Source organism: Dasypus novemcinctus, chromosome 3, assembly GCF_030445035.2.
Source record: "Dasypus novemcinctus isolate mDasNov1 chromosome 3, mDasNov1.1.hap2, whole genome shotgun sequence".
Classification (NCBI taxonomy): domain Eukaryota; kingdom Metazoa; phylum Chordata; class Mammalia; order Cingulata; family Dasypodidae; genus Dasypus; species Dasypus novemcinctus.
Window position 1 is genome coordinate 167,145,716 of NC_080675.1, and position 27,508 is coordinate 167,173,223.

At 55.3% G+C, this 27,508-nt stretch overlaps 1 protein-coding gene across 3 annotated transcripts in view; it reads right to left on the reverse strand.

Annotated features, from left to right (window-relative positions):
• Positions 1–3,340: 3,340 nt before the first annotated feature.
• Positions 3,341–27,508, reverse strand: part of KLHL25 (kelch like family member 25) — a 41,250-nt gene continuing 17,082 nt past the window's right edge. The window contains exons 1-3 of one of the 3 annotated variants that reach the window (XM_004468084.3): positions 15,296–15,410; positions 11,942–13,745; positions 3,341–5,863 (exon numbers count right to left, since the gene is read on the reverse strand). In XM_004468084.3, the coding sequence (XP_004468141.1) occupies positions 11,965–13,734 (1,770 nt within the window). In that variant the 5' untranslated portion in view covers positions 13,735–13,745; positions 15,296–15,410 and the 3' untranslated portion in view covers positions 3,341–5,863; positions 11,942–11,964. Of the gene's footprint in view, positions 9,266–11,941; positions 13,746–15,295; positions 15,411–27,508 lie in introns of those variants that run through there. The other 2 variants (XM_004468085.3, XM_058294656.1) reach the window with 2 other exon arrangements.

Below are 27,508 nucleotides of genomic sequence, written 5' to 3' on the forward strand. Positions count from 1 at the left end.
CAATGGGGGGGAAGGGTAGAGAAATAAATAAAATAAATCTTTAAAAAAATAATAAAATAAAATAAGAGGTTCTCTTGTACCCCACTGCCCACCCCACCACACCTCCCACATCAGCAACCTCTTTCATTAGTGTGCTACATTCATTGCATCTGCTGGACACATTCTGGAGCACTGCTACACTGCATGGATTATAGTTTACAGTGTAGTTTACACTCCCAGTCCATCCAGTGGTTATGGCAGGATATATGATGTCCTGCATCTGTCCCTGCAGTATCATTCAGGACAACTTCAAGTCCCAAAAATGCCCCACATCACACCTCTTCTTCCCTCTCCCTGCCTTCAGCAACTCCCGTGGCCACTGTCTCCACATCAGTGATATAATTTCTTCCATTGCTAAAGTGATAGTATTTCTATGGTAGAATATCAGTAAGCTGGGAAGTTTCTTGAGAGCTAGTTTTGGGAAACCTTTCAGGCACATGGCAGGGGCAGGGGGTCAGGCCAGGACAGCCACTCCCAGCCCCGGGAACTGGGCCCCTCCCTGCCCTCTGCAGCCTGCACCTGTGGGGTGGGTGAAGGGTACCTTCCCTTATCTAATCTCCTTAGAGACCTGCGAGGAATTTACCAGAGGAACCAGCCAGAGGTTGGTAAGGAAGGAAAAGAAATCCAGAGAACCAGGCGCCTATCAGGGCAGGAGGCGCTGCTGGTGAACAGGAGGGCCCCAGATCTGGGCTTCGAAGCTTTGGGTAAACCTTGTAGACTCCGGAGAATGACTTTAAATGCCTACAGTCTCACACACGGACTTGCAAAGGACTCTATCAAATATTAAGATACTGTCAAAATGTTAAAAAAAAACAAAACACTCTGATATGAATGGTAGTGCTTCCTTATTAACATATTAAGTAACATGGTATAGTGGCTGCTCTAATAATTAGTGTAATTTGGAGAATAATTAACATAAATACTATTTTAAGAGATCTACAGTGACTGTACTGTCAGAGGAAATTATCTGTATAATGTTTTATCAGAATATCCACAAAACTATAGGTGCTGCTGCTACCAATAGATGCGTGCCTCCATTCTGACCAGTTAGTGGTTAACGAAAGTAAAGGTTTTCTGCCATCCAAGGGCAGAGACCCCTGGGGTTTGATCCTTGACCTCAAGCTAAGAATCCCGTGGCCTCTCCAGACCATTTCTTGACTATTGATGAGGCAGAGCCACATCCCAAAGTTGGAGAAGCTGGGGCAAGAGAGACTTGAGGAGGAGGGCGGCAGCTGGGATTGGGACATGATAGCGTTTGGAAGCTTCTTTTTTAAAGAAGTACGGGGGCTTGAACCCAGGACCTCATGCATGGGAAGCAGGCACTCAGCCACTGAGCTACAGCCGCTCCCCTGGAAGCATCTAACTGTGCAAAACCCACTGAATGACCCAGAAGAACCCGCAGGGGCCCTTTCCAAGCCACACTCATTAAAGACAATTGCTTCTTCAAAGAGCCCTTCTTTTTCTATTGGATGACTTGCAGCTTTGGGTGCTGAGCGAGGGACGGTTGCCACGAGCCGTTGGGGCTGATGGGCCTGGGCTTGCGGTCTCACCAGCTCCTGGCTGGGGAAGGGCCCTGTGAATGCCGGGAGCCTCGCTGAGGAGCCAGCCCTCCTTGCCCAGCCCTGGAACCATGGCATGCCCGGGCAGGGCCCCCCAGATGCTGAAGCCTGAGGGACCTGCCCTCTCCCTGAACCAGGCCCCGGACCCACGAGGCCACTCTTGGTCATCGTGGGACTGAGGTTCCCAGGGACTCCTTGCCCCCATCACTGGTGGGTGGGCTCCTTCTCTCTTCCGGAGTACAGCCCTTAGGTGGCCAAATACCTTGGAACTATCTCTGCTGATCCTGCAGTAAACAGGCTGCTTCAAACTCTGGTTCCACCCCTGCAGGAATGGTGGCCATTCTTGCCAACATCCAGGGTCGCCTCGGGGTCAGGTATGGTTTCTGGTGCCTTGTGAAATACATTAATCTCAGTTCCTTGTTAGACCTGCCATTGTAAAGCCCACATTAGAGATGGGGAAACGGAGGTGCAAAGAAAAATGATTTATTCAAGCTCACACGTTTGAGAGTGCATCCACCCATGTGGCCTGGCTCCAGATGCCACGATGTCTCGTCCTGCTGCAAGTGTGAGACGCTGGGCAGTCCTTGGACCTCCCCAGGCCTGCTCCTACCTCCTTAGTAGGAAGGGGACAAGAACGCCTCCCTCATGGGGTTAAGAGGACTAAGTGAGGCAATTTTGCAAAGCGCCGGGTGAGCGGGCAGCAGCCCACAGGAGCTATGCTAGCGCACACGGCACACTCGACCGGCTCTGGAAGGGACGCAGGTCTGTGGATGACTCCCAAAGGGAAAGGCAGGGGGTCATCAGTCAGTGTAAGCAAGCTGTCCCCAGACCAAGTGGGCAGGTGGGCAGAGGCTGTCACTAGGCCCTCAGCACCCATCTCTCCTTCACTATTTCTTGCCACACCTGAGTTTAGCTGGGCCCTTCCCAGCCTCCCTTGTAGCTGCTATGGATGTGGCCAAATTCTAGCCCCGGGAGGTGTGCAGAAGTCATGCTTGCAACTTCTGGATCATGCCCTTAAAAGGGCTTGTCCATCCCTTCTGCTCCTCCCCTTCCTCATCCGGAATGTAGATGAGATGGCAGGAGCTGGGGTGGACACGTGAGACAGAGAGATAAAGAATGGAAGCCTTGCAATGAATATATCAGAGCAACAAGACAGAAGGAGCCTGGGCCAACCTGGGCGCCTTCATTGGCCTTGATTGCGCGAACGCAGATTGTTGCTGTACAAATGCAACACGTCTACCTTACCGTTTTGGCAGTTTTTACAGCTGATGGGAGTCCAACCCCTGGCTTCTAACAGTGTCCAGCACCAGGACCTGCGCAGAGAGGAGGTCCGCACTGGGGCAGAACTGGCCTGTCCCTCCCAGCCCCTACCTCCTGCAGGGTCATAATGGGAGGTGAGAGGGCACCTTGGCTCTGGGAGGTTTTACACACACACTTTGAAGATCCACCATTCCTTTTGGTGATGAGAATTCAACCCCTATCTCAGCACTTGAGGCAGCTCTTCACACTTCTAAAGCCCAATGTGGATCTTGGTGACCGGCCGCACCAAGAACAGACCCCTGGGCAGTGGCTGAGGTCAGAACAGGACGTGCCTCCCAGGCTGGCCGGCTTTTATGCTCTCCTGTAGCTCTCCCACGTCGCTGGGGGGGGGTGGCGGGGGGGGGGGTGCCTTAAAGCTGGGATTCTTAACCTTATTTTGTTCCACAGACCCCTTTGCCAGTCAGGTGAAAAACCACAGACCCCTGAAAGTCCAAACTACCCTGTTTATTTAATGAACATATCACATCCACACGAAAACGGTCCCACGAGAATGACTTTTATTTTTTATTTTCAATTCAAGCTCACGGACCCCTTGTTAAGAACCCCTGCCTTAAAAGCAAGATGTGAGCCTGTTTTTCCTGTAGGCAGTTTTAGTTCCTAGTAGCTACAAAAAAGCTTAACAAGGGCAGGCAAACACAGCATTATGTTTAATTAATAAAGGGGAAACTGTTTTGTCAGGTTGTAGTAGGACAGCAAATGTCAACTACTTAAGAAGTTAGGCCCACCTTAAATGATGTATTGGTTATTTTTGCACAAATGAGTGTCAACCAGGGGCTCATGGTGAATAAATGTCTCGCCTATTGAAATGAATGGAATTATTTTCCATTTAGAACTTGGTGCTCAGGGTCTCCAGAGGATTACTCTCATGCAAATCAATGGAAAGGCTTCTGCAGCTGAAATCATTTGAGGAAAGAGAAGTTCGGTCTCCACCTAGTGGCCGGGGGTCTCTGGGGAGGGCTGGCTGCCGGCCCCCACCGCCACCTCCCTGGACACTCTGCTAGGATGGATTTTGAGCTCTGGCTGCTGGAGGGGCAGAAATCGGAGCCTGCTCACGCCTTCCTCCCTCAAGACTGGTACCAGCGCCCAAAGGAGGCAAAGAACTTTCACAACTTTTATTAAGTTAAAAACTGATGAAAGCAATACATCTTTCAGGAGAGCACCACCGCGAGGTCCTTTGTGCTGTGTGCAGACGTGTGCTTCTCTCCACTGGGCTATTCGAACAGGCCACGGGCAGGTCAGCTTCCCACGCAGCTTCCCCCACCGCGTATGCCTTGGGCCTCCTGGAGTTCTCTGCAGCGCAGCCCTGGGGCCAGAGCCGAGGGGCTTTGGGCGGCTGAGAGGAAGCACTGGCGGCAGAGAGTGGCTGGGCCGGGGCATGGGGTCTGCGGAGCCCGGAGATCAGCCTTCTATTTTCCGTTCCTTCCCAAGTGGCCACGGGCAGCCTGGAGGAAGCCAACAAGGCTGGCGCAGAGGTGCGGGGCCCCAGGAAGGGGCAGGCTGGAACTGGAACAGCACTGGTTTGTCACGCGGCTCCCTGGGAGGCGATGCTCCTTACCCAGGCAAGCAGCGTTACACAAAAGGTGGCCGCTTGGGATGCACAGGTGGAGAACATATAGTACCTCCTTGCTCCCCGCAAATGGGGCACTGGGGCGAGTTGGGTATGAGCCCCGGAACTCTAACACTAGGTGTCAGGGTGGCCACTGCAGGAGCCTTGGGTGCTGGTTACACACCGAGGGACCCCCAAGAACCCAGGAGGTGAAAAAATGAACTAGTGTCTGGTGGTTTCCTTGGGACCATCTTAGTTCTCTGATCTCAGGGAAGGGAGCAAAGAGGGACCTGACCCAGTCCTGGCAGCTGGAAGACCAAGACACAGGGGAGGACCGCGGGTGGGCCAGGGGGTGGGGACCGGGGCGATGGGTCTGTCACCGGATGCTGAGGCGCATCCAGCCCTGGTGGGATCTGCTGTCCCCGGCCCGTCATCTGCCCTGGGTCTTGCCTGCAGGAGCCCCGGGTGCTGTTGGCAGGGGTTGGCTTGTTGGGTGGTAGGGTTGTGAGGTGCTGAGATTGCCCCAAGGGCAACCCCTGTCCAGCGCCTGGAGACTGTTGATTCCCAGCCACCCCAGGGCCTTAAGGCCTGCCAGCTAATCTCAGCTCCGGTGTGGCTGGGCACCAAGCATCCGTGGCCCATGCCAGGGCGGAAGCCTCTCTGAAGCATGGCCAGGGGGTGCAGCGGCTGAGAGGGCTGTCAGCCACTGGGAATAGGTTGGGACATGGTGGTGTGGGGGATGGGCCCACAAGACCTTCGCGTTGAGCTGGAGGGATCTGGGCACCACTTGAATGCAGCCCTGCACAAGTCACTATCAACCAACAGGGTTTCTGCCCCTTGGAAAATCCTTCGATTTTCCCATCGACAACTTTCTGCTTTCAGTCCCGGTGCACCATTTCCCCCAGGCCCGGGCACTCCTGTGGGGGACAATATAAGCCCTGACAAGGTGGCTGGGCTCAAAGGCTGTGTCTTCAGCACTGTGCAGCCTGGAGCACCCCCAGTGCTGCCCCTCCCCATTCTGAATTGCCTACCCCCCACCCGCCCAGGGCTATTCTCTGCCCCTGGGGGGGGCAGCCCAACACCCTGCTCTCCCTGCTCCAGTCCAGGACTTGCTGAAACAGATGAACTCCTGGCTCTGCGAATGCGTTCTTCTCCCCAAGGGGGTCCAGAGGTCCTCATGCCCCGCAAACCACCGCAAAGCTGAGAAGGCCTTCAGGGGGCACAGGACACTGGGCGCAGCTTCTCTTCTCCTGCCTAAACCTTAGAACAGCCCCCGGAGCTGGTGGAGTCGGCTCTGGCCGCTCGGAGTACGGGCCCGGGGCCAGCCTGACCCTGGCGGCAGGTCAAGGCCACGCTGTGACATGAGGGCGGCCGCGGGGAAGGGAGAAGCACACAGAGCCTGAGGAGGAGAATGAGAGAGCGTCAGTGTCCACACTGTTCCAATCAGGGACAAAACAATAAATTAAGGGGCTGCAGGTCAGGGCCGGAGCTCAGCCTTGACCGGAAGCCTGGGAGAATCTAGCGCTATTGTTCTTTGGCCACACGGCCTGACAGTTCACACCTAAGCTGCGGTGTGAACACAGCTACTGCCCCACGGACTGTCTCCGGGGGGAGAAACTGTGGATTTGTACAAATAAATCTAGACAATACTTAAGCGTTGTAAGAAGTGCTACACATTTAAAAATAAAGGGTTAATGGAGAGATTAGAACCAGGACCTTTGTTTTATTTTGGTGGAAGGTGTAGGAAGGAGGTTTAGGAAAAAAGTTCCCTAAGGAAGTAAACGTTCAGCTAGGAGTTAGCTAGAGACAGGAAGAACAGCAGACCAGGCAGAAGGACTGGCCTGTGCAAAGGCCCTGAGGCGGGAATGTGGCATGTTTGAAAACCTAAATAAAAGCCAGCAAGTCGGTTGAGAGCAGACAGAAATGACCTAGGCTCATGGAGGAAGGCAGAGGTGTGGCCAGACACGACGTCAGAACAGATGAGCCTCCTGTGAACAGCGTCAGGGCTCATGCCGCCCTGGTGGGCTCCCGATGTAGGCGGTGCCCACTCTCTCGGAGTGTCTTCACAGAGAAAGTGCAGATGGGCTCCGGCTCCCAGGTAAGGATGGAATAATCCAATGCCTGAGAAAGGCTTTGTGGCCAGCAACCCCGAAGCAACTGGTGTGATGGTTTCTAAAGCCTAACCCTAACAGCTGGGAGTATCCTACCCCAGCCCGGGTAGGGCTGTGGCTGGAGACGAGTGTGCAGGATGGCTGGCCCTGGCCAGGGTGGCCACTGCTGGGCCTATCAACTGCAGACCAGGTTCACCCAGGAGCAGAAAAAACATGGCAGGTGAAGGAGGGGCAGGGGCTGGGGTGGGGTGGGGTGGGGTGGGGCAGGGCAGCAGTGGAGGCACGTCCCAAAGCCCAGGGGCTGGGGGTGGGGGAACAGGGTTTTCAAAACCCGGCTCTCTGGTTCTCCAAAAGGCTTTGCTGGCGCTCCTGCACGTCCGCTGCAATTTCAGCGCCTGATTCCACATTTGCTGGTGAGCAGAGTGAGGGCTGCAGGCTTAGAGGTGGCCCCAAGCCAAGGAGGTGCATCTGGGTCAAGGGACAAGGGGAGGCCAGATGGTGCCCTGTGCACCAAGCTGCGCAAGGAAGGTCTCGTGGCAGCTCCAGGAGAGAGGAGGGGCGGAGGGAGCCTTGGTGGGCACCGGGAGCCCCAAGCAGGCCGAGTTCTTCAGCAAAGGTGCGTAACCTGCCCGAGAGGCAGAGGCAAGACATCAGTCAGTTCATGGGCGCTCTGGTTACATTTACCTTTTATGTTTGCTTTATCACTGGGTAAGAGCTACAAACATAAGGCACTTACACCTCGTTTTAAGTTTGTACATATGTAAGTAACGTTGAAATAGCAATGATTTAAGCCAGCACTGGGAATCTCTAAATGCGGTTTGTGCTCAGGCTCACTTTCCTCCCTGGGCAGCCAGCCAACTCCCAGGTGCTGGGCTGGGCAGGGCGGTCACTGTTTGCTCAGCTGGGTCCCCAAATTCTGCCAAGCTCCTGACATGCGAGGAACTGGGCCCCAGGTCCCCAAACACCCTGATGCTGTAAACAGGGACCGCTGGGCTTGGGCCACCTGCAAAGCCATCCCCCAAGAGGGGCCGGGCCTGGTCCTGCCCCTGACCCAGCACATCAGACACTGATATCAGGGAGGGCCACACTGCACCCCCAAACTAAGGACAAGAGCCTGATTTATCCGGGGAAAGGGGCTGAGAGGAGTAAGGGCTGCACATCCTGAAGGCAGAGGGAGCTGGGAGCCGGCCCACTGGCCCCTGCCCTTCCCCCCACTGCTGGGCCTCAGTGACATAGTCTGGCCCCCGTTTTTTGGCAGCATGGCTGAGGGCATGACACTTCTCGGAGGACCAACTTCATAGTCTGTGATGCAAAGCTAATCCTCTGCCCTGCAAAAGGGAGTCAGCGGACCCCCTGCTATGGGAGGCCCCCGCCGCTTTTGGGGAACCAGTGTAGGTCTGCCCCACCAACTGCAGTGATCGAGGGTGGGGAAGGCGCCTGGTCCCAGTGTGGGGCTGGGCCACGGCAGAGGTGAGCTGAAGGAACAGCCGCAGGTGGGGACAGACAGACCTGGAGCGTCTGGCCAGGCCTGGACCCCCTGGCCTGGCACCACCCATGGGGTCCAGGGAGGACTCTTTAGCCTGGACTCTGGGTTTCCCTCTGTAGCAATTTCCTTTAAGCAGGGACAAATCATGCCAAATGGTCCCCTCCTGTAGCAGTGCCTGGGCACAGGGCCCCACAGGGACTAATCTGCTCAGCCTTTCCCAGAGCTGGGATTGTAAACCCCCCCTCCCCCAGCACCCAAAGTGGCTGGGCCTCAGCAAGGCGGTGAGGGGAAGACGAGCTCCCAGGAGGCCTGGCTGCCTGCACTGGGCACTGGGAAGCAGGATCAAGCCAGGGGTGCAGGGCTGGGGGAGGGACATGGGGGGCATCTAATCCGGCTTTATGGAAACGGGAAGGAAGGTGGGAGACTCAGTGGGGGAGAAGAGAAAAGGAGAGCTGCTGGTGCTGGATCCACGCTTACTGGGTGACCCAGGCAGGGGCCTCCTGCCACCGCTGGCCATTGTCACCGCAAGTCCCAGATCCCTGACAGGTCACCAGAGCAAGGGGGCTGGCCCTGGAACTTGCCTGAATCGTTTCCAACGTGACCACCACCACCCACTGCCGGGCGGCTGCTCCTTGGGGTCCGAGTTCGACGCCCGGGACCTGGACAATCCGAACGCCAGGGGGTCCGTGGCCCGTCGGGGTCGGCAGCCCCCGCGCCGACCAGCTGTTCACCTGCTGTCAACGACCCAACCTCGCCCAATCTCAGCTGCCACGACTGTGGTAACAGCCCGCACGACAGGCGGTCTCGGGAGGATGCGAGGCGGGACCCACGCTACACACTCGTCACGGAGGCGAGCGCCGGCCGAGCTCAAAATGGCGGCCAGGAAATCAAGCACTGTGGAGACCGGCGGGGGGGCGTCACTTCCGGTGCCCAGGGAAGGCCGCAGAGCGCAGGAGCCTTCCCGCCCCTCTTAGAGCTGCAGCCAAGAGTTCTGAGGGTGGGAAGCCAGACGCGGCGCTGCAGGCAGGAAGTTGTGCTGACGCAAGGTGTGGAGGCAGAGGAGGTTGGGAAAGTGCGTAGGAACCAGGGAGAACAAACGTCTTGGCGGGAGCCTAATCCTGGTCCATTCCTGCCGCCTGGCAGGGTCCGGGCTGGTGATCTTGAGGCGGGGGAACACAGCAGAAACCATTCTCTGGGCAAGGCACTGCTAGATGGAAAATACGTTTCATGGAGCTTGCTGGCGCTGATGCACTGGCCCGGGTTGGGGGGGGGGGGGTCTGGGGCCGCGGCCAGGCTCAGAGGGAGGGTGCGGTGGTTGACTGGTGATGTCTGTTCAGGGTACGCATGGGAGGGGCGGCAGGGCTGCGTCTGTCCTTCCCCTGCCCAGGCTCCTGCCGAACCTGGTTTGGCTCCTCAGCTCAGTCGCTGTGTGAAGCTCCAGCCTTGGCTTGTTGAGTCAGGCAACACCAGCTGCGGACCCAGAGCTACTGCTGCTCTATAGCCCAGGGAGGGCCAGCACCCCTGGGTGTCAGCTTCCGGCTTCCACAGGGTAGCAGTTTAATGTAATTGATGAATTCCAAAATGAAATATTGGATTGTGTTTGTAATCTGATCTGTACCTGGGCATGACTGAGTTATGATTAGGGCATGGAGTCCCCACCCCTTGGTGGGTGGGGACTCACAGATAAAAGGCATGGCAAAGGACAGAGTTGGAGCCTTTGATGCAAGCATTTCTTATGTTTGAGTTTGACTGCTGAAGACTTAAGCTAGAGCCCTGGGAAGTAAGCTCACAGAGGAAAGAGAAGCCAGCCCCAGGAAGGAAGGAACCTTGAACCCAGAGAAAAGCAAGCCCCAGGAACGCAGGAACCCAGGAAGCCTGAACCCTTGCAGACGATGGCAGACATCTTGCTCCAAATAGACTTTGGTGAGGGAAGTAACTTATGCTTCATGTCCTGGTTCTGTAAGGTCCTACTCCAAATAAATCCCTTTATAACGCCCAACAGATTTCTGGTATTTTGCATCAGCACCCCTTTGGTTGACTAATACATCCAGGGAGCACTAGCTTAGGCCCCTGACTTTGAAGAGGGACCAGGGACCTGGACAAAGGAGTGGCTTTGCAGAGTGTGAAACAGGAGGTGGGGGGTCTGGCTGGTTGCCAGGGCCCATGGGAAGGAAAGGCTGAAATGCAGGCAACTGCTAAAGCTTAAAAGAAACTTGTAGCTCTGAGGCAGATGGGATGCTGGTGCAGGAGTTCGGGAAACCTCCAGGCTTGGGGATGCTTAAAAACGCACTGATGCCCTGGCTGGGGGCAGCAAGATCCCAGCACAGCTCTGTGGCGGCAGAAGGCAGGAGCGGCTTTCCAGTCGGATCTAAGACTGGCTTGGTCTAGGGCCATTAGACGGTGCCTGACTGCTCATCCTGAGCTGCGGCTGATGACAGCAGGTGCACTGTGGACCGGAGAGGACGAGGTGAAATGGGGCCTGCGTGGCTCTCCGCCTGGCACGTGGAAGGTGCCTCCTGAATAGTGAGGACTGCGCTGGATCCAACTCTCTAGAGGGAGGGGCTGAACTGGGGGACAGTGAGAGGCCCTTGCAGCCCAAAGCATGCCCAAACCGTTAGCACCACCATCCTCCTCCTTGTGCCTTCTTACGAAAGCCGACTCTGAACCGACACCTCATTTGAACTCTTCTTTCCAGAGCTATGAGTAATATAGCTATTATTCCTGTTTTCCAGATGGGAAAGCTGAGCTTCTGGGGAGTCAGGTAACCTGGCCAGGGTCAAGTAGTCAGAAAGAGTTAGAGCCCAGAGGCAATGCTTGTGTCCCTTCCAGAATCCCTGGCATCGGTGGGAATCCCCAGAAAAGGAAAGGGCTCACCGGGTCCCCGCAGGCAGGGACAGTGGGGAGGGAGCCTCCGACCTGGGGGGCCTGTTCCTGCCCTCCTCTCCTACACTGGTGGAAGAATGATCTGCAGGTTCCCGGGAGGAGCAAACACCAGATCTGGGGGTGGGCAGGTGTGAGAGGCCTGGGAGGGGGGCTGGGGCCGGGATGGGGCATGGGACCAGGGACCCAGCTCCTGGCCTTTCCTAGGGCAAGTGCAGAACACAAACCCTGCTCTAGTGACGACACCCCCCCTGCCCTTCACGCCTTGTGGGCCCCGACCCCTGGAGCTCCTGCAGAGATGGGCTGGGGCCCTGACTCCAGCCTCAGTCTAGGGCAGGAAAAGGCAGCGCCAGGCTGAAGGCACTTCGCTTCCGCCCATGCCACCCCACCCACCCCAGAGCGCCTGGCTGTCCCACCCGCCTGTCCCATCTGCTGCCACCGCCTTTACTTGTCATTGCTGTTTTCCCATGATATGGTGGTGAGGACAGTAAAACAGGGACACGCCCTGCAGCAAGGCCTCTCACAGGCCCCTGCAGGACCCCTCCGCTCCCCTGGGCGCCACACTGCAAGGAGGGAACGCTGCACACTGGTGAGCACATGGTGAGCTCCGAGAGAGGCAGGATTCAAATCCGCCCCCCCCACTTCCACAGTGATTCCCGCCCCCCTTCGGGACCCTGCTCCCCTCGCCTCACTCTGTCTCCTGAGAACCCCACGACATGGCTGCACCAGGGGTCACCGGGGGCTGCCACCCCCTCCTGGGCCCCACTCCTCGACCTTCTGGGCTGCCGAATTTCTCAGCGGTGCCCCGGTGGCAAGCACCTGCAGTGGCGCTGGGGAAGAGGCTAAGGACTTGCTCAACGTCACCTGCGAGACACAGAGCCTGGTTGTGGCCCCAGGGCATGCCGGCCCCCTGCCACCCCACCCAGCCTTCTCTGGAAGAGGCGCCAACCTTCCCCAGGGGACGGGGGACAAAGGGGCCGCGCATTCCCACCGGCCTCACCTGGCCAAGGCCCACGGGGCTCCTCAGGCGGGCAGGTGCTTCCAGGTGCTGACGAAGGCCGTGGGGATGAGCGAGTAGGGCACGGTGGTGACGCAGTTCCACGTGTCCGAGGTGGGGTCGTAGCAGTCCAGCGTCTTGCACCGCTGGGTCCCAAAGTAGCCGCCCACCACGTAGAGCTTGTTGCCCGAGGCCAGGGCATGGCAGGACATGCGCTTGGCGGTCATGTCGCCGATGCGCGTCCACTGGTTGGACTCGCAGTCGAAGCGGTAGGCCGAGGCGGCGGTGAACTCGGTGTCACCGCCCATGATGAAGATCTGGCTGCCCAGCACGGCGGCCGCCGTGTACCGCCACGGCTGGGGGCACTCCGCCTTGATGGTCCAGCGGTTGTCCGCGGGGTCGTAGCACTGGACCTTGGACACCATGTCCCGGTGGATGCTGGTCCCGCCGAAGACGAAGAGCTTCAGCTTGGCACTCACCACCGCTGCATTGCTGACGCCGTCCCGCAGCGGGGCCACCATCATCCACTTGTTGGCCCCGGGGTCGTACTTCTCCACCTGCTTCAAGGACACGGAGGGCGAGGCGGGGAAGACACCGGCCAGGGAGGTGTGGCCGCCGACCACGTAGAGGCAGTTCTCCAGCTCGGCCGAGCCGTGGCCGAAGCGGGCGATCAGCATGGGCGCGGCCTTGGCCCACTCCTCGTGCACCGTGTCGTACACCCAGACGTCTTTGGAGACGCCATTCTCGGAGCCCCGGCCCCCCGTCACGTAGACCTTGCAGCCGATGGCCGAGGCGCTGAACTCCTTCCGGGGGCTGGGCAGGTCCGCCTTGGGGATGATCTCCTTGGCCTGGTGGTCCACCTGGTAGATCTTGTCGCACATGAAGGTCTGGCCGCCTAGGATGAGCAGCGTGTGGCCGGCTTTGCGGGGCCGGGCGCAGGGGCTGGTCACCACCCCATCGTTCTGCAGGATCCTGGCCTTGCAGCGCAGGGCCTCGTCGACGATGAGCTTGGTGTGCTCATCCGCCCCCAGGAGGGCCTGGCTGGCAACGGCCTCCCTCAGGCTGTCAGACGGCAGCAGGGCCAGCCGCACGCTGCGGAGCAGCTCGGGCAGGTGGGCCTGGCGCTGCTCGGGGTCGTGCCTGACCCACTGCAGGACGGCCTCCAGGACCACCCGCTCGTCCTCGGCCTCCAGCTCGTCGCTCGAGATGAGGTCCAGCAGGGTGTCCCTGGACAGGCTGTTGAAGTCCTCGCTCTGCCGCACGGCCTCAAAGTGCACCAGGCACATGCGCCAGGCGAGCTCGTACAGCCGGCGGCACTGGTGGGCGTCCGACAGCAGCATCATGCCCAGGCAGTTGGAGGGGAAGAGGTTCTTCTCCAGGAACTCAGCGGCGGCGTCACGCACGTCGTGGAACTGCAGCATGTCGCCCGCCTCCAGCAGCGACTCGGCGTTCTCCTCGTTGATGACGATGCGCGAGGAGTAGGCGAAGTCCAGCAGCAGCTCCAGCACCTCGGGGTGCAGGTTGTCCTGGAAGTTGACCGTGTCATCCCGGCTCTCCCGTAGCCCGTGGCTGAACATGGCCTCGAAGTAGCGGCTGGAGGCGGCCAGCACGGCGCGGTGGCAGGGGAAGGCGCGGTCGCCGGCCCAGAGCGTGACGTCGGTGAACATGCGGTGCTTGCGCAGCGTGTTGAGGTGGGCCAGCACACAGTCGGGGTGCGAGGCCTTGTGGAAGAGCGTGATGTTCATGGAGCCCGTGCTGCCCCGCGACTTGCGCGTCTCGTGGACGCTGACTGACATGGTGAGCCCACCTGCAGGAGACGGAGGCCGCGGTGAGTGTGCCGCACCCGAGGGGCGGACCGGCCTGTCCTGGCAGCTGCTCCCTCCACCCCTTCCCGGCCGTCCTCTCTGCTCAAGGAGGCCAAGCCCCTCTCGCATTCTGCCCACCACCTATCCATGGAAGCCGGGTTTCACCCCCCTGGTTTGTGCGCGTCGCTTTGGCCCAGCTCTGGAACCAAACATCCTCGGCCTGGGGTGAGCACGAGGGGAGGCCGCCGAGCCCACGGGGGGCCCTTCTGCCCTCAGAGCAGCCCTGGGGGCCTGTTAGCCCACGGGTCACTGCGAAGCCAAGGCTGGGGGGGCAGGAAGCCCCGTCCTGACCCTCTGCCGGCCACGGGGTCTCTGCTCCCTGCAGGGTCCTCTGCGGAGCCCACGAGACAACTGGTGCGCACACCCGCACCGAGCCTTACACATCCCTCTGCTCCCAGCGCTTCTCCCCAGCTGGGTCCCCAGCAGTGCTGGACCCGCTGGCCCTTGGAATGGGCCCAGGAGCCACCGACGTGGCCCAGTGCTCAGTGTAGACAAGTTCTCCACGTCCGGGGGTCTCTGGAGGCCTTTCTGCTTGGCTGGGACAAGCGAGGGCTCGGAGGCTGGGCTGCCTCAGCCCACAGGGTGTCCTGCTAGGTTTCGAGGTCCTGACAGGAAGCCAAGACAAAGGCCTGGGACAGCAGGAAACGCTGACTGCTCAAACAATCCGGCTTGGCCTCAAGCAAAGCAGCTGGGAAACTGAGCTCAGGGACCTCCCGGCACTGCCCTGGGCTGTCCCCCACGTATCCCCTGACCTGGGACTGGGGGGAACCGAAGCACCTGAAGTCCAGCCAAAGGCCTGACGGAAGACCCCACTTCACGGTTGTGGAAACGAGGTTCAGCCAACAGGCAGCCAAAACCACATTCCTGAAGGATAAGTGGCCCAAAGCAAATCACGTTCCAGCTTCCTGCCCCCTAAAAGCCTGTGACATCTTCTTCCGGCTGGGCATGAGGCAAAAAAAAAAAAAGGTAGTCTTTTTCATTTTAAAAAATCTGTAACTCTCCCTACTCCCTGCCTTGAACCAATTTTCTAATTAAGTAAAGGCAGGAAGCAATTTCATGCAATGAAAACTTAAAATGTGTCCAACTGCACTGCTCTCCCTCTCTCCTCCCTTGGTGAGGAAGCAAAGAAGCTGCACACTAGCACGATCATGCTGCTTGGGCCATCCCTGCCCGTCCCTGCCCAAGCCCACGCGTGCTGGCCGGCGGGGTCACACGGCCCGATCTTACCACGCGGGCTCCGAGGCCGGCTCGCCTATGGGGACCGCAGAGCATTGGCCACGGTTCCCACCTTCCCAGCAGGCTCTGCACAAGCGAGGGGCAGGGGCACAGCACGGCCCGGGGGAGACAGCGCTGGCCCCAGGTCCACACCGCACACACCGCTCTCGCTCTGTCTTCCGCCCTGGGCCCCTCTCTCCCTCCTCGGTGCCCCTGTTTTCTCTTCTGTGAAATGAAATCCCTGCCCAGCCCAGGCCTCCCCAATCCAGTCACTCACTGGGAAGTATCTACCAAGTGCCTCCTCAGAACCAGGCCCTGGGACTGGACGTCCGAGTCACAGAGGCAGACCTGGCCACAGAGGCGTTCCTGACCGCTCTGACGGCCGTTATTGCCCAATCTGAATATTGGACCCTGCAACATGTTTCCCCAAATCACCCTGTGATTGCCACTTCCTCATCCAGCTCCTGCTTTCCCCACTGCGATCTCTGCCTGGTGACTCAGTCCCATTCCTTCCCCAATCATGCCCGCTGTGCCAGCCTAGGAGGTACGCCTGGATCTGCACGCCATGCTGGATGACACACGGGGGAACCAGGATTTCAAGTCAGGTCCCTGAGCTCCGAGGCCCGGTCTGGCTCAACTGCCCAGAGGCTGAGGCTGGGACTCCATTCTGGAAGATTGGCTCAGGGGCTGCTGCTGCCTGAACAGGTGGCGGGTGGGGAGGTGCGGAACAGCCAGCAGCGCCCTCTGCTCTAGGCACAGAGGGCCCAGGCCGGCAGCTGTGTGGGGGTGGGCAGGGATACCTGCTGGGGGGTGTTGAGTCTCTGGCTCTCTGGCTATAGGGGGGTGGGAGTTTGCATACAAAGGCAGTATGCTTGGTGCTGATTCTGGCTGGTCACTGGGCCAGCTCTGGGACCCTGGGGGTGCCTACTCAGTGCTGGCCTTGGAGAGGTCACCGCTTCACTCTGTTCTGATGTGAAACTCGGCGGCTCGGAGGATCTACCCTGCTTTTTGCTTTTTGTGCTCTCTTGGTGTTTTAAGTTTCTCAGGTGCTAAAACAAATACACACAATGGGTTGGCCTAAACAACAGGAATTTATTGGCTCACCATTTTGAGGCTATGAGTCCCAAATCAAAGTGAGAGCAGGCGGTGCTTTCTCTTCAAAGACTGTAGAGTACTGGGGCTGGCTGACGATCCTTGGCTGACAATTCTTGGTCAGTGGCTTTTTGGACAAATGGTGATGTACGCGGCAGCGTCTTCTTTCTCTTCTGGGGTTCCGCTGACTCCCAGCTTCTGGCTGCTCCCCGTGGCTTCTCGTTCCATGTCCATTTTCCTGTGCTTCTAAGGGTTGCAGCCATGTTTGCCTAAGGCCCACCCTCATTGAGTTTGGGCACATCTTAACTAATAACATCTTCAAAGTCCTATTTACAAATGGGTTCACATCCACGGGGCCTGGGGTTGGGACCCGAACATGCCTTTTGTGGGGAACAGGATTCAATCGCCGTAGTCTGATTGGACCCCCAGAAGGGCATGTTCTCCTCACACGCAAAACACAATCAATCCAGTTCCACATTCCAAAACCTTAAGCCATTTAAGTAACAATGCTAAATGTGTGCCAAGCCTCATCAAAATCAGTTATGGGGGGAAATCAGTTACGGGTATGGTTTGTCCTGGGGCAAAATTCCTCTCCAATGGACCTGGGAAATCCAGAATACATGTTATCTACTTCCAATATACAATGCAGGGATAGAACAGGATAAACACTCCCATGCCAGGAGGGAGAAATGAGAAGGAAAATGGGTCACAAGTTCCCAAACAATTCTGAAACCCAATAGGGCAAGCTCCATTGGATTTCAAGGTCTGAGAGTCATCTATGGATCACTGTTTTGTCCTGCAGGCCTGACTGAGCCACAGCCCCGCCCCTTCCAAGGGCTTGTGCTGCAGCCACGCCCTCCCCAAAGACTGGGGTGAAGGCTCCACCCTCTCCAAGGGAAAATCGGAAGGGTGTCCAGGCTCTCCGAGAATGCCAGGGCACAAGCCCACCATCTTTGAGCACTGGAGGTGGTGGCACTCTCCCAGAACAATGGGGTGCAAGGCCTGCCCCCCTGAGTGCAGGGCACCCTTTCACCCACATGGGTGGGCCACTCTCTTGGCTTGATGAGATCTTGTCAGTTCAGATCTAGGATTCCAGGGTTCTGCCCTTCAAGTCATCCTTCCTTTGATTTGTTCCCTCTCTGTCCCTCACAGTCCAAGCTGGCAGTGATTCTGTTCACACCAATTCTGCAAAAACGTTGTTGACTTTGCATGCAGTTCAAGCAGGTTCAAACCATCAGATGACAGAACCTTCCACAGTTCCTTTCTGGATAACTGCATTTCCAGTCTTGACAATGGCTACTGCAGTGGCTGGCTGGATCAGCAAAGGGCTGTTCAGTTAAACCCTCACATGGAGCCTGTCCTCTGGAGACTCACTTCCCAAAAGCTCAGGGAGGTCCCTGATGGCTCTGGTGTCAGAGCACTCTACTTGGATAGGCTGAGAATTTTCCAAATTGTTAACTGCTGATTTCCTAGTGTTTTAATGGTCCAGTCCTCAGCTTGTCCCTTTCTTGCATTTTACTATAAGCTGTGAAGAGAAACCATTAAGCTTAGAAATCTCTTCAGCTAAACACCCAAGTTCATTGGTTTCAAGTTTTGCCTTCCATCCAACATCAGAACACAATTTTGCCAAGTTCTCTGCCACATTACAACAAGGATTGCCTTTCCCCTAGTTTCCAACAACACATCCTTCTAAGGCCTCATCGGAGGTACCTTTAACGTGCACATTTCTACCAACAGTTTCTTCAAAAGTGTAGTTTTTTTCTACCGAGCACCTCACACTTTTCTAGACTCTACCCATTATCCAATTACAGTCATTTCCACATTTTTAGGTTGTCATAACAGCACCTCATTTTCCAGTACTAAAAATGGTTGTTGTTTCCCAGCTGCTAAAACTAATACCATACAACGGATTAGCCTAAATAACGGGAATTTATTGGGTCATGGTTTTGAGGCTAGGACTAGTCTGAAACTTAGGCATCAGCAAGGCGATGCTTTCTCCCCAAAGCTGTGGTGTTCTGGGGCTGCTGCCACAGCAGCATCTTCTCTTTTCTTCTCTGAGTTCTGTTGACTTCCAGCTTCTGGCTGCTCCCAGTGGTTTCCTCTTTTTCCACTCTCCTTTGCTTCTAGGACTTCACCCTCACTGAATATGGGTGCACCTTAACTAATAACATCTCCAAGATTCTAGTTAGAAATGGGTTCACACCCACAGGAGCAGGAGTTGGGGGCTGATCATGCCTTCTGTGGGGGCATGGTTCAATCCCCAACACTTGGTCTTTGAGTCTGGGTTGTCCCACCCTCGCTGGGCAGCCCCAATGACAGTGGAAACTGGGGCTCTTGTGGTGCTAATGAAATGATGGACTTGGGTCATTGACCGGGGTGTGGGGGCAGGAGCTGTCCTACCTGAAGGGCACTGCACAAGCCGGAAAACCCACAAGGATATCCACCTGGCAGGTATGGATGCCTGCTCACCTGTGCCTGTGGGGAACAGGGGCGTTCACACCCCAAGTGCCTGGGCTGGGCCCTCTGAGCAGCCCGTGGACCTCGCTCCCCAGGAGCAGGTACTGGCAATGCCCACTACAGGGCTGCAGCTCACAGGTGGAAAGCTGGGATCCTCCCGGGCCTGTCTATAAAGGAATCCAAGAGGAACCTGGCCGGGGACAGGTGGGGCAGGTGCAGCGAGGCGCTTGTCCCGGCCATACCTGACTCTAGGAGGGGGAGTCCCGTCACCCCCCGTTTCCAGGGGGAGATGAGGATGCCAAGGCCCAGGTCCTCAAGCCCCCAGGACCACGCTTCTTTCACTCCCAGGCCCACCCATGCGGGAAGCGCCCATCTGCCAGGGACTATGGTGTGGGGAGGCCTGGGTGCTGCCCTCCCACCCCACAGGGGCTGCAGGTCCAATCCTCACCTCAACCTGAACATGCCCAAAAAGGTGCTCTTGGTGTTTCCCCCAACCTGCTCCCCTCAGACTTGCCCGGCTCGGGAGACAGAACCAACCTTCTCCTGGTTGCTCAGCTCGGATCCCGGGGCTGCCCACCCGCATGGCACCCCCAGCAGGTCCTGTGGGCTCCACCTCCCACGCGGACCCCAGGCCTGGCCCCTCTTGCCACCTCCGCTCTGCCCTCCCCCTCCCCGCCTCCTGCTCTGCTCTTGCCCTCCTGAGGGCTGTTCTTGGCCTGGAGCCCCCGACCATGTCATGCCCCAGCTCAGCACTCTCCAAGGGACACCTGGCACCCCTGGTCAAAGCCCACCACCTCACTGTGGCCTCCAGGTCCCCAGGTGAGCGGAGCCGCCCCACTGGTCCCCTCTGTCCGGTACCCTGCCCCTCCCCTTCCTGCTCGTGCCCCTTGGCTATCCCGAACTGCCCACCCAGCCTCAGCGCTGCACCTGCTGCTCCCCTGCGGCTCACTCATGCGCACCTTCCCCTCCAGGCTCTCCGCACACACCACCCACTCCCTCCTTCCTCCCAGCATCCCCTGTGATGGGATTCGACTTTTAGTGCTTCCTGTCTCCTGACCAGAATGGAGGCCCCACGAAGGCGGGGGTCATGTGAGAGGCTCACCGGCAAGGCCTCAGCCCCGAGTGTGGGACCCAGCACGCAGCAATGCTCGACGTGTCGGTGGAATGGGCCTTTCACCGTGACGGGGCTGTGGAGACCCGGCAAGTGCACAAAGCACATTTCCTCTGACATCTAACCTGACCGCTGACCGGGCCGCTTTCCTGGACCCGAGAAGACAGAGGCTCAGATGGTGGCGTGACGCTGGCCCTCGGCGCCTGGGGTGGACAGCCCTGTTCTGCGCTGGCCAGCACGACGTCCCTCCTTCGGGCCTAACGCCCTGCTTGTTCTCTGGGAACCAGCTCCTCTGGGCTCTGTCCGAGAGGCTGAGGACGCTGAACCCAAGGGCAGGGGTTGAGACCCGGCTGGCCGAGGCCGCCCACCTGTGGGCCACCGGGCCTGGTTCAGGAGCAGCTGCGACCCAGGCCCCGCCCCAGCCGTCGGGATGGGCTGGCCCTGGCTCAGGATGGGCCAGCGAGACACAAATCAAGATGGTCACCGGGACGGCCGGGGACGAAGCTCATTCCTCAGGACGTCAGAGAGGACAGGACGGCGTGGAGCAGGGGTGGACGGCAGCCGGGCTCCACTGTGAGGGCGGGCCTGCCTAAGATGGGAGCCTGCACACAGCAAGGTGCCTGTAGCCTTCACTGGGCCCCTCGTGCCTGCTGGGCCTGAGCCCCATCTGCCCCTAGACTTCCCAGGTTTATGAAACAATAAATCCCCCTTTTTGGCCAGGCCCACATGAGAGGAGTTTCTATCCCTTGCCAAATGAGGCCACCTTAGCAGCGTGAGTCCCTCCACCCTTTCCACCTCCTCTAGGGAGCCCGCCTGGACTCTGAGGAGAACTGGTTTTGCGAGGTGATCTTTTCAAACGCAAGATGTTTGTTTGCCACAGATTGCCTAGCCAGCCCTGCAGCAGGGGACGCCAGGGACAAAAGGGAGACGGAGGTTCCCGGCAGCAGAAGGATGAGCGTTTGAGGGAGTGTGAGCCCCAAATCAGGTCTGCCCAGCCCCTCAGAAGCCTCACGGCCTCCATGGTCCTTGCCTGTGGGGGCTACAGGAGATCAGACGCTTTCACGCTACACGTACCCCACCGCTATTTCGATTACCTAAGCATCGTCCTGGGTTTGATGGATTTAAGGCTCGTCTAGCTGCACGGCAGTGCAATGCCACAGACCAGCAATTTATCACCCTGCTGAGAGGTATCGACCCGCCTCGGACACCCGCTCCACTTGACTCGGGCCCCAGCGACGTCCCAGGCGGGCCTTTCTACATAGGAACGGTCACAGTACACAGTATCATGTGTCCAGCTTGCTTCTCGCATCATCCTTAGAACACAAGGGAGCAAAGCAGCCGAGGCGTAAGCCCTTCCAGACTCAGGAAATACCAATGACGAAAAACTAAAGGTCTCCATTCTCTTAGGAGAAATGAATTGGAGGCAAAGCTGCCCTTTCGGGGCCTTCCCCGGAAGGCCTGGCTCCCTCTGGCTGTAGCACTCATCTTCTCCTTAGTCTACCAGCCTGGCATCAGTGAGCCTCAAAATGAGGGTGCCAACTGTCCCTCTCCTCTAGAGGCAGCTGGCGGGCGAGGCGCGTGCCGGGCTCATCTGTGGGCTCCATCTGCCTCTGCGTGGTTCCCAGGCTGGAGGGGCTCGGCCACATCGGGAGCTCAGGGCCATGCCAGCCCCCAAGGCCCCGCAGTGCAACTAGGTCTCTTGGTTGGCAGGGAGGTGCCTTTGGAAAGTTAGAAAAGCAGACTGGGCACGAGGCTGGGAGGAGAGCGCAGGCTGAATTTATTTCTCACCAGGCTGCTGCTCATGGGCAGTGAACAACTTGCACAGCGGTTCAGGACCGCCCTGCAGGAGCCAGCCCCGCCAGCCAATAAAAACCTCCTTTCCGAGGCCTCAGACTGGGCCCCAACACCTCCTCCTTCCTCAGAGCAAAGCCCTGCCTTTCCTGGGTGAGTTGGAGTGAAGTTTCTGGCAACAATGATTTCAGGGGAACAGAGCTGCAAGGACCTTGGCCCCGGCCCAGTGAGGCTCACACAGAACCTCTGCACCACCGGCTGATTCCGACCACGTCCTTCCAGCACACCAAGGAAAGGGCTGGGACCTCTGCTTGCTCATCACATTTCAAACTCCCACATGCATTACACAGTTTAGGAAACTGAAGCTCAAGGCCACGCTCCTGGAACTCCTGCCTGATTGCAGGCTCGGCTCTGAACGACTCTGGAAAGGAAGGTGGCCAAGGGGTATCTCTGGAGGCAGGGCAGGAAGGGTGACAGAATGATGGATTCCTCCTCTCCACTTTCTCTTTTTTAATTAAAAAAAATTTTTATTTTATTATCTTTTTTTTAAAAAAAGATACATAGACCACACAAAATCCACTTTCTCTTAGGAGCCTCTCCCTACACCATCTCCCGAGGCTCCAGCAAATCTGTGCCAACGTCTGACCACACGCCACGTGGTGCCAGGGCTGAGAGGGGCTCGGCAAACGACGGCGGGTTGTCAGAGGGCCACCCAGGGAAAGGAGTTCCAGGGAGCAGAGATCAGCTCAGGGGTCGGCGTCACCTCTCGGAGCTGCAGGTCTCCCGGGCACCCTCGTGTCCCTCTCCTCCTGTTAGTCTACAGTTTTAATCACATGGAGACAAAACCACGAAGCTGGTAAAGAGGAAGATGGGCTGCTGGGCTCCGATCCATTCATTCACCACGAGTTTCCCCAACAATCCCAGTGAGCACGTGCCAGGCGCGGAGGACGGTGGTGGGAGGAAGAGGTGAAGTCAATCCTGCCCTGGGGCGCTGCAGGGGTGGGGGCGCGGGGGGTGGGTGGACAGACCGTGAGTAAGCAGTTCAAGAACGGGACACTCTCACTTCCCCTTACGTGCTATGAAGAATATAAAAGGGCGATGGGCTACAGCGCACAAGGAGAGGGTGGGCTCATCCAGCCAGCGGGGTCACAGAGACTGCTCAGGAGGAGATGAATGAGATGCAATGACGAGCCGGGGCTCAGATGCGAGGAGTGCTGGAAAGGAAGGTTCCAGGCCGAGGTCGGGCAGAAATGAGGTCGGCTTGGTCAGGGAGAGGAAGGCTGGGGAGGGGTCCCGTAGGGCCGGGGGGAAGCCTAAAGATGGCCATGAATTCTCTGGCGGGTCCCCCATCAGGGGTGGGGTCTGTGTCCCGCCCCCTTGATCCTGAGCAGGTTCTGTGACTTCTCTGGCCAATAGAATAGGATGGTGTGATGCTGTACCTTTTCCTGGGCCTTAAGCAACCGGCAGCTTCCATTTCTGTCTCTTGTAATGCTCGCTCCAGGGAAGCCAGGCGCACAGTAAGAAGCCAGCTCATCCGAGCCCGCCATGCTGTGAGGGAGCCCACGCCTGCCACGAGCAAGGGGAGACCCGGCCACGCCCAGCTGGCCCAGCCGTCTCGGCCCAGGTGCCAGGTGCAGGAGCGAGGAACTCCAGACCCCCCGGACATGAGGCAGAGACACGGGACCCGGCTGCAGCCAGCACTGCGGCCCAGACACAGGACACTGCGACTGCAATGGCCACATGCCACCCACTTAAAAACCCAATTAAGGACCTGCTGGGTACTATGCTGGACTGGGGATATATATATATATATCTCTCAAAGTTGGCATGATCCTCTTCTCCTGGGTTTTATAGCACACAAGCATAAAACGAGAGCTAACCCATGAACAAGATGGGAGAGAGCCAGAAGAGTGACAGAGGCAGTATTCTGGATGTTTCTCTCAGGGTATTCTGAGACAGAACTGTGACAAAGTTCCTCAGTGCCAGTGGGAGGGGGCAGGGCCCGGAAGGCAGCTCAGGCCTTGCGAAAGGTCTAGTTTCCTCACCACAAAGTGATGAAGAAATCGGTACCAACTTTTATGTATTCCAAGGAGCACGGGGTAGACAACCTACTTTCAGATGTTCAGAAAACAGACAGAGAATGCTATAGCAACGTTGGAAAAAGAGTTTAGAGTGTATTTGAACTTTGTATGACCCGTTTCTTATTGTAGATGTTGCAGTTGTTTCCTATTATTGTGTATTATTGTGTCTTTCTCTCTGTCGTTTATTTCATAAAGTTCAGTTTTCCCTTCCCTTTGAAACCTATCGCTGAGCTGATCTCAGCACCTGGCACCTGAACAGAGACCCAAAGGGAAGAAGGATTGCTTCAAGCGAAACTAAAGTTGGTGTAATGGTGCAGAGTCCTGAGTAGTTCGGAAAACCTTCAAAGTCCTCGAGGGTTTGCTTGTGTTTCCCCAGGAGGCAGAGATGTTCTGTGTGGGTCCAGCTCATTGGATCAGTGTGTTGATTGTTCAATAAAGAAAAAAGGAAGGAAAAAAGAAAGAGAAAATGAAGGAAAAAAGAAAAAGAGAAAGAAAAAGGAAGAAAGGAAAAGAGAGAAAAAGGAAGGAAAAAAGAAAAAGAAAAGGGAAGAAAGAGAGAAAAAGAAAGAACCGTCAGTGTATATTTTGATACATCCGGATGGTGATAAAATTTGATAAATAAAACGTTCTGAAAGAGCACTATTCAAATGGCCAAAATATTAAGTGCTTATATTATTACCTAAGTTTAAAATGTTAATGAGATCTCTATAATAATAAAATTTGTAAGTCTTGATAAGTAAGAATTACTATAAGTCTCTTCATAAAAAATAGTCCTTGCTTAAATTGAAATGAATACTTTATTTTTCTTCATAGGATAAAATGAAAGATGAAAAGTTAAGCAAATATTGAAAAAGTTAAAACGTTTGTGGGACTGCTAACTGTAATTTAATAAGGTGTATTTTGCCTTAAATAAAATGGTTAGTATGGAGATATGCAGGACAGAACTAGTATGCATATAGCAAGTTGTAAAAGTATTGTGGTAGCATTCAGTGAGATAATATGTATCGTAAAAGTAAAGCAAGCCTGACTGAATACAAAAAGTGCAAAACCTGTGTGAGAAGGTCAACAATGGACTTTTGCCGTTCTTCAAGGCTTACTGCCCTGGCCTGATGTCAATGAATCTGGCTGCATAGAAGCCTGTGGCAGTGATCCTACTAAGAAACATCAGAGACATGGTATCTTAAGGGCCTGGAATAGGCAAACAATTGGGACAAGCTGTAAGCTCCCTGCTACTCTATCAAATTACTAAATGCTATTTGGTTGGGTAAGACAAAACTATACTCTCTGCTGTAAACTGATAAAGTACAATGTTTTCTCATGTTAACAGAATTTGTAATATTGTTGAAATACTAACACTCTTTCATCCCTCACAGAGATGTGTTAAATAGAAAAGGTCCTTCATGGGAGTAGAAGGACCTCCAGCAGGTTGCTTTAAACAATAAAAAAAGAGGGAAAAGGTGGATAGTGACTTTGCCTGTGAATTGGATGTGGCCCCAGGTCCAGTGAAGATGCTAAAAGCCCTATACAAACTGGGGAACATGAGATCTTTTTTGATCTATATAGCCTTGCTGATTGAGAATATTAAGCCCATGAGAAATCAAAGTCTATTCACAAATGTCTGCTAGTTAGAAGTCTTGTTTGTTGTTGTATAATCTACGGTAAATATGGATTATGTATAAAATGCTTGAATACTAATCAGAACTATTAGGTACTTAAGTGATTTGATGAACTGTAAGTACCTTGTTGAATGTATATGTAAATCTCTTGTTTTAAGTTTGAACAATCCTGGGACTGAATGTATTGAGAAAAAATTTAATGAGTATTGTTCAAACCTAAAAGTGAAAATATCATGCAGGAAGCTTTGTTAATCAGTGAACCAATGCCTTATGGGTGAGCACTTTCAAGATTCTGGTCGGGGAAGCGGATTTGGCTCAATTGATAGAGCATCCGCCTACCACATGGTAAGTCCAAGGTTCAAACCCTGGGCCTCCTGACCCGTGTGGTGAGCTGGCTCACACGCAGTACTGACGCATGCAGAGTGCTGTGTCACGCAGGGGTGTCACCCACCTTGGGGAGGTCCACGCACAAGGAGTGTGACCCATGAGGAGAGCCATCCCGTGCGAAAAAAGCACAGCCTGCCCAGGAGTGGCGCTGCACACATGGAGAGCTGATGCAGCAAGACAACACGACAAAAAGAGACATAGTTTCCCAGTGCTGCTGACAAGAATGCAAGTGGACATAGATGAACACACAGTGAATGGACACAGAGAGCAGACAATGGGGGGGGGGCAGGGGGGAGGGGGAGAGAAATAAATAAAAAATAAATCTTTAAAAAAAAAAAACAAGGTTCTGGTCGGCTTCTGGTTCAGGACTTCCTAGCCATAAGTTAGATGTTGCAAAGCATTGGAAAAGCATTTTATCTAGCAGAACATTTATTGCAATATATCTAGTTTTTGTGTGACCCCCTATGTGCAAAAACAAAAAGGGGGAAATGTGGGAAAAATGAGTTTAGATTGTATTTGAACTTTGTATGACCTGTTCCTTATTATAGATGCTGCAGTTGTTCTCTATTATTGTAGATGATGTTGCAGTTCTGATAGCAAACAGCTACTCAGTAGTTTCCAATAAATACGAGGTGGAATCTAGGGTCCAGGCTCTCAGTTCCAGAAACTGTGAGTCCCCTGGTCCCATCTTTATTTCCTCTCTCGTGTCTCTCTCTGTCCTTTATTTCATAAAGTTCTGTGTTGCCTTCCCTTCGAGCCAACCTATCGCTGAGCTGATCTCAGCATAGCAAAGGTGGTAAAATGTTAAAATTAGTGGGTCTCAGCTTCCGGGTGGTTTACGTTAGAGTTTTCTATATGGATTTTGTGTTATTTTTGCAACTGCCCTGCTAAGTTTGAAAGTATTTCAAAATAAAAAGTTAACAAACAAACACAAATCTACCTACTTTATAGGGTTGCTGTGAGGCATAAACGAGACGATAAATGAAAAGCACTTACGCTGTGCTGGGCAGATCCTGCTGCCCGCTGGCCATGGATATTTCGTCGTCATTGTCACCGGGTAAAGACAGAGCAGATGCTCAGGAGCCTAACTTCCTCCTTCACCTCCACTTTGAGCAGGGGGATTTCCACTGCCTCTTCATTTTAAGTTGTTTGAATTTTTTATGAGTAGGTATTATTTTTATAATTGGGAAAAACACTAAAGGTTTTTAAAAGCATGGTCTGCTGGGCCTGGGGCTCTCTGGAAACTGTAATGACAAAGGACTGACATGCTATTAAACACCACGGGTGTCAAGCACCAAAGTGGAGGGTGGAACTGGGGTTAGTTGCAGGATGAGATGGGGCGTGGGGTGGAAGTTGCTTTTAAGTTTGGGGTTGGGTAACGGATTTGGGCATATGGTTGAGGTTAGTGTGGGATAGTGAGGAATGAATGGGGGTTTGGATGGAGAATCAGTGGGGGAAATTATCGGGGGGGATGGTGGGAAGTGACTGGAATGGGGTGAAAATGGATGAAGTGCTGCCACAACTGCTCCTACCAGGATTTCCCAGGTAAGTGGCTGAACCCAGCACAAGCTAAAACGCTGTACCTGCCCCCCCAGTTTGTGACTGTTAAATGAGGAAACCCACAGGGTGCAGAGATGTCCACCTTCTAGATTTTTCAAATGGAAAACTAAATATCCTTATTAATCAGGCAAACCTAATGGCATACTGAAAGTAAAATTAGCATGACCACCACAGCTGAAATGTGGACCACTCTAGAGACGAGCGCAGATTATCAGACAATGCATGCCTCAGCTGTTTCTGCTTTTATATCTATTTAATAAAATTTATGTCCCTTCCTTTTTTATTTAAAGTGCAATGGGTTGAGAATTGTTTCTACCATTCGCTAGGCATGCATTTAATTTTTGGTTGCTTTTCAGCTTTTTATTGAATCCAAACCTAGAAGCAAGCTTGCAAGG